The sequence below is a fragment of the Marmota monax genome, unplaced genomic scaffold (assembly GCF_021218885.2).
Source record: "Marmota monax isolate L192 unplaced genomic scaffold, Marmota_monax_Labrador192_F-V1.1 WCK01_AAM20220418_F8-fsc00041, whole genome shotgun sequence".
Lineage (NCBI taxonomy): Eukaryota > Metazoa > Chordata > Mammalia > Rodentia > Sciuridae > Marmota > Marmota monax.
Genome location: NW_026695238.1, coordinates 8,392,878 through 8,398,877, shown reverse-complemented (window position 1 = coordinate 8,398,877; position 6,000 = coordinate 8,392,878). Strand labels below are relative to the sequence as shown.

Below are 6,000 nucleotides of genomic sequence, written 5' to 3'. Positions count from 1 at the left end.
AGTGCCCATCCCTAGTCCAAGATGCCCTAGAAAAACACAGGAACCAGTTCTAGGACGTAGTGATCCATCTAGCACCCCACGCTCATTGCAGGTCTACCCTCCGCCCGCTGTAGCCCAGCCCAGTCCAGCCAATCCTGCCCACTACACAGTCTTACTCTGGCCCTGCGAACTTCCCCCGCCCACTGTCCACGTGACCAGAATCCCTCAACCCTACTTCGCGCTCCACCAATCAGCAACCATTTCTGCTCAGAACCAAGTCTTCGACGCTCCTCTTTCAAAAAAGCTTTTACTCCTTCTGCCTTCAGCCCCGCCCCTTTCCCTCCTCTCCGCCCTGTCGGCCCCTCCCACTTCCTCTCTTTCCCTCCTGCTCCCCAGTTTCGCCCCACCCAGCCCGGGGCTACGAGCTCGCCCTCTTCTCGCGAGATCTGAGCGTCCCTGCCGCGGCCGCCCGCCTCCCCTCCCGTCCTCCCACCCCCCTCCCCCCAATCTCTCCACTCTCCGGCTCTCCTCCCTCCCTCCTCCCCCCTCCACCCTCTGGGCCGGATCTCGTCTCGCTGAGGCGGAGGAGGAGAAGGAGGAGGAGGAGGACGTTCGGCCTGCGCAGTGAGATGTTTGTCCGTCGCCGTCGCCGCCGCCATCGCGGAGGAGCGCGATAAAGGGAGCCGAGCCGGGCGTGAGGGGGACCCTGCGGAGCCGCCGCGCCAGCGCAGCCCTCAGCCGAGTCCGAGTCGCCAGAGCCCGAGCCGTCGCCGCCGCCGCCGCGGCCGCCCAGGGGCCGGTCCGCTCTCCAGCCCAGCCCGGGGGCCGCGCCGCCGCCGCCGCCCCCAGCGTCGCCCCTCGCCCGCCCGCCCGCCTTAAATGTGACACCGGCGCGTCGGAGTGCGACCCGAAGCCGCCGCCGGGTAGGGGACGAGCACCATGTCGAATCTGAGCAAAGGCACGGGCAGCCGGAAGGACACCAAGATGCGGATCCGGGCCTTTCCGGTGAGTCCCTCCTCGGCGCCCGGGACCCCGGGGCCGGGGCCCCGGCCGAGAGCCGCACGCGAGGTCCGGGCTGAACTCCCCCAACAGGCCGCAGGCCCGCCTCCCCTCCCCCACGCCGCGGGGCGCGAGCCTTCCCGGCAACGGGGCTGCGCGGGGCCCGGCGCGGCCGCCCTCCCGGGCCGTTCCCCGCGCCCGGCCCCCGCCGCCCCGGGCGTCGTTGCGCGGGGCCCGCGCCACCCGGCCCTCCCTGCGTTTTTGTGGGGTGTAGGCCCGGGCCCCCGCGCTTCTCCTGCCGCCCTGCTCAAGCACTCCAGCCCTCGGGGATGGAGACCAACCGGAGTCCTCGGTGTGGGGCGTGTGTGTAACTTTTCACGTGTGGTCTAGCTGCGGCTTAAAACATGACCCAGCCTCGCTTTACGGCGACCAGGGGGGCTGTGCCCGCCTTCTCCCCCCTCCTCGGCAAGGGTTGTGCCACCAACCTGTCCCCGACGCAGTGACAGTGGTTCCACGAAATACTCAGTGGCAATATACTCATAACATGAAGCGTATTTATAGCATCTTTCATCCCACAAGCCTCCTAAGCACTTCACAAACTCTGGTTCAGGAACTGTCTCGCCACTCGAAGGAGGGCCGGCGGGAAGGAAGCGAGACCCAACAAATTGGACAATTAGTTTTCCGTTTCTTAGCCTTGGAAGCCTCAAAGAATGAGTCTACCACGCAGAGCTGCTTTACTTTTCTGCTGTCACTTTTAGCGACAACAAACGTATTCTGTTTAAAAACTTTCTCTTTTGTCATTACATGGAGTCATAACACTCTTTAGTGTATAGGGTATAACTCTGGATGTCACACTCGATTCAAACAGCCAATGGCAAGCAATTAAAATATATTGTTGTAACAGAAACTGGACGTACTTGCTCACGTCGCTACAGTAACAGGTATAAGTCAAGATAGACAAACTAGCAATCAAACAAGTTTTTGAAAGTAGAACTAGAGAAATATTTTAGTTTTGCCTTAGATTCATAAATACATTATATCAGGTGTGAAATGGCGGGTTTGTATTCACTTTTTAAAGCGTACTTTTTCTGAAGTTTAGTTGTGATGAGGAGAGTGACCCACCTTTTAATGGAATTGTCCTAATTGAGTGAATAGCTTGGTCCTAGAGAACTGAGGATCACTTTAAATTCATAAAATTTAAAACAAAAGAATATACTTTGTGAAGAATTTTGAAATTGCCTGCATATAATTACTAATTAGTGTCAATGTGTGGAAACTTCCGGCTTTATGTAGATAAGTAGGATATGTATTTTTACGTTATATTAAGGAGGGTTGGATGCTTGAAATATTTTCTGAATATTTGTGAGAAACTACATCAGAAACTGAGAAGTATTGACAAAAGAGCATTAATAAGTTCACTAGCACATTTTTCTTTGTAATTGGGCAAAGAACTGGGTTTATGAATTTGCGACCTAAATCAACTAATTCGTCCAGTTGACTATCAAGTCCATTTTCTTTTTTTTTAGCAGAAGTGAGATTATTCACAATTTTGTCAAGTCACTAGTTTTATCTAACAGGTTATGTTCATTGTCTTACACAGTTCATTCAGGTTTTTTTGCTAAAATATGGAACAATTCATATTTGACCTCAACACACTTAGGTTGTTATTATTCCCATTAATCAATTCTATCATTGTTTGTGATCAATTCTTTGATAGTTTTAGGTTTGCCTGCTCTTAACCTGTTCTCTACTCCCAGTCATTCGTTTGTTCAAGAAATACTGAGGACTGGTACCAGGCACTGATCTCGGAGTTTGGGATTTGTCAGTATACCTTGAAAGACCAAGATTTCTGCTTTCTGGAACTAGAGAAGCAGCAGGAAAGAATTTCATTATTCTTTTAGCTTAAGAGTAAAATATTTTATGATAGGTAAATACACCGTACTGGAACTAATTTTTTTTTTTCCAAGTAGCATTATGGCTGTGAGCTAGTTTGGATCCTTTTTGACTATAACTTGTTGCTCAAAGCTTTTCCAGAATTCTTAGTAAAGTCTGTAAGTAACCTGATGTTTTCATATTCAGTGTTTAATACCTGCTTGCTTTTAAATGCCCAGTAATTTTTCATTACTATTTCATAAGATCTTTGACAAGTAGTCAAGTTGCTTCAGTCTTCATTATGGATAGGTGTATGCCTTAGTGATAACAGCATTTCACTTACTTAGCCTTTGGTAAATGTATGAGCATTTACAGACCTTCAAAATCCTTTCCTTCAAGTTATCAGCCTTGTACATTACCATAGTCTGTGTGTCTTGCTAGTCAGAAGTCATAAATGTGTAGTATTCCATAAAGAAATAGATATTATTTCTGATTGTACATATATGTATGTTCAGAACTGTTGTATTTTATGTATATCATTTGGATATATAGTCATTATAATTTGTGGGAAACTGTAGTTTAACCAAAAATTTCAAGTGTTTATTTCAGATTGCCTTTTACAAAAATTGGTATGTAAAAAAGCATGAAAATGTGTTTTGTGATTGTTTTGTTTTTATTGAAGAATAGTGGTAAGTGAACTTAAAGAATATTATGTAAGACTTCTTCAGATATAGTCCCATCTAGTAAAATCAGATTCTTTTTAGTGTTTTGAGTGCATATTTTAAGTATGCCTTTTTATGTTAAGAGTTATACCACACCATAGTTTAATGCACAATTTACGTTTTTTAAGTAGAACTTTTCAAAGAGATTCTTTTTAAAATGGAAAACAATAAGGAACTTTGTGTACTTATAAATTGTTGCCAGAGGAAAGTTTATTCCAATTTTTAGGCTTTCCTGCATTGCACAAAATACCATCTCATTTCACATCTTTTTGTCAATAATATTTTACTTGTATTTTCTTTTTTTTTTTTTTTGGTTCACAAAGTAGCAGGGTCTTTCTTTCTTTCTTTCTTTCTTTTTTTTTTAATTTTTAAAGAAAGGAGGCTATCCTTAATGAAACTCTTGGACACATGGGTTTGGATCAAATAATTTCTCTCTTCCTTGCGTTTACCATGTGTCTTGTGTCTGTTTTTGTTGCACTATGTGGGATTAATTGCTCTCAGGTAAACTTTTGTCCTTATCTTTGAAAAGCCATTCCTCATCATCTCTAATGTCCAGGGTTTTGTCTGTGTAAGCTTGTTAAGCATGACTGAAATTGGAGGGGAAATAATTTGTGAATGCTGTCCTCTTCTTTGCCTTTCCTGGCTTTTAGCCTTCAGAGTTTAGGAGACCTATTGTAAAAGTGACCTTCTCTAATATATGATCTGAAATCTACCTGAAATAACTTTAGTTATTGGTTTATGAAGCATACTACATCAAGGGAAGATAGATTTTCTGGATGTAGTGTTCACTCCATAATTCTAGATGAATTCTGCCTGTGTAGCATGGATCACAAGTGATGTACAGAGGTGAAACCCACATAGTTACTGACACTAGAGAATGAGATGAGTTTTAAGATCGTTTTTGATGTACTTAAGAGCACAGAGATAAGGACAAATAGGGAGAGTTGATGATTTTTCCTTTTCCTTTCCCAGATTGGGGAAACAACTTTGATCTTCATAATAGTTTTCGCTTTCTTAAGGAAGATAATTATTGCATAGAAGTACTTGAAATGTATATGTGGGAATTGAGTAATAGCTTTGCAAATCACATAGAGTTGGAATTTAGCCATAAATTTGTTTTTCATTCTTTGTACTTTTCTTTCTTTCTTTTTTTTTTTTTTTAAATATTTATTTATTTTTCGGTGGACACAACATCTTTGTTTGTATGTGGTGCTAAGGATCGAACCCGGGCCACACGCATGCCAGGCGAGCGCGCTACCACTTGAGCCACATCCCCAGCCCCATTCTTTGTATTTTTCTTACAGAAATTATGGAGTAAGGTGTAATTTGTGAAAGTGTTGCTTACACTTAGACTGATTCTCTTTCTGTTTAGTAAGTTTTGGGATAGCCATCTGTGTTATAGGCATTAGTTCCTTTTGGGAATCAGAAGTTAGAAAAATCAAAAGCATGAAGTTGTTATCAATAAAGTGTTTATTTTGGTAACATTTCAGAGAAATTTGGAAAATGGTTAGTACCAATGTTGAATTTCAAACTATTAGTAGTTTTGGACATAATGTGAAAATACGATCTTTTGTACAGTGATTACAACATTGATTCATACAATATAAAGTGTTATTTGTTTGCATGTCATTTATTCATTAAATATAGTTAAGTAGGAACAACATTGTCTAGTTAGGAAGATTATATGATTAAGACTTGAAGAAGTAGTATGCCTTCTCTTTGTGTTACAAATTGGGAGACCTTGGAGGTAATATTTTGTTATTTTCATTCCAGATTGTATGGATGATCTTCAGCAGTTTTGTTAGATTTATATATCAGTTACTGGATGATTTGCAGTTTTATATAATGCAACTTTTCAAAATAATTCATGTTTATCCATTGTAAAGTCATCCAAAAAGTAAAGGTGTTACCAGAGAAAACTAAGAGATAAAATATGAATTGCAGTTATTATCAGTAATGGTGAAAACTCTTGAATCATAAGGCTGTCAAAGGAAAGAATTCACTTATAAGCTAAAAAAAAAAAAAAGGAAAAAAAATTTGTAATCCTATCACTTGGAAATAAATTATATTAACATTTTGATGTTTCTTTTAATCTTTAATATGCATGTGTGAAGAAGTAAAATTGACATTTTAAAATATTTTTGAAAACATGATCTTTAATGGCTTTTTGATTACTTTGCAATACCTGAATTTGCTTACCCATTCCTCTACTGCTAAGTATTTTGATTGATTCTAGGGAGTCCTTATTTTCTCTTGCATACAGAACACAGCTGTGACATTATCCTGTTGTTTGAGCCCATTTATGATTATGAAATTATTGAGCTTAAAGTAGTTGCTATAAATTCTCTAATCCATGTTCAGAAAGAGAATTAATATCTAAAACTTATTGAATGCTTATCATGTGCCAGACACTGTTCTCTGTGCTTTG

General features: G+C 42.0%; 1 protein-coding gene across 1 annotated transcript in view; it reads left to right on the top strand.

The window, feature by feature from the left end:
- Positions 1–824: 824 nt before the first annotated feature.
- Cul3 (cullin 3) overlaps positions 825–6,000 on the top strand; it is an 83,746-nt gene continuing 78,570 nt past the window's right edge. Inside the window, exon 1 of the mRNA XM_046439661.2 lies at positions 825–984. Coding sequence (XP_046295617.1) covers positions 919–984 — 66 coding nt within the window. The 5' untranslated portion in view covers positions 825–918. The remainder of the gene's footprint in view (positions 985–6,000) is intronic.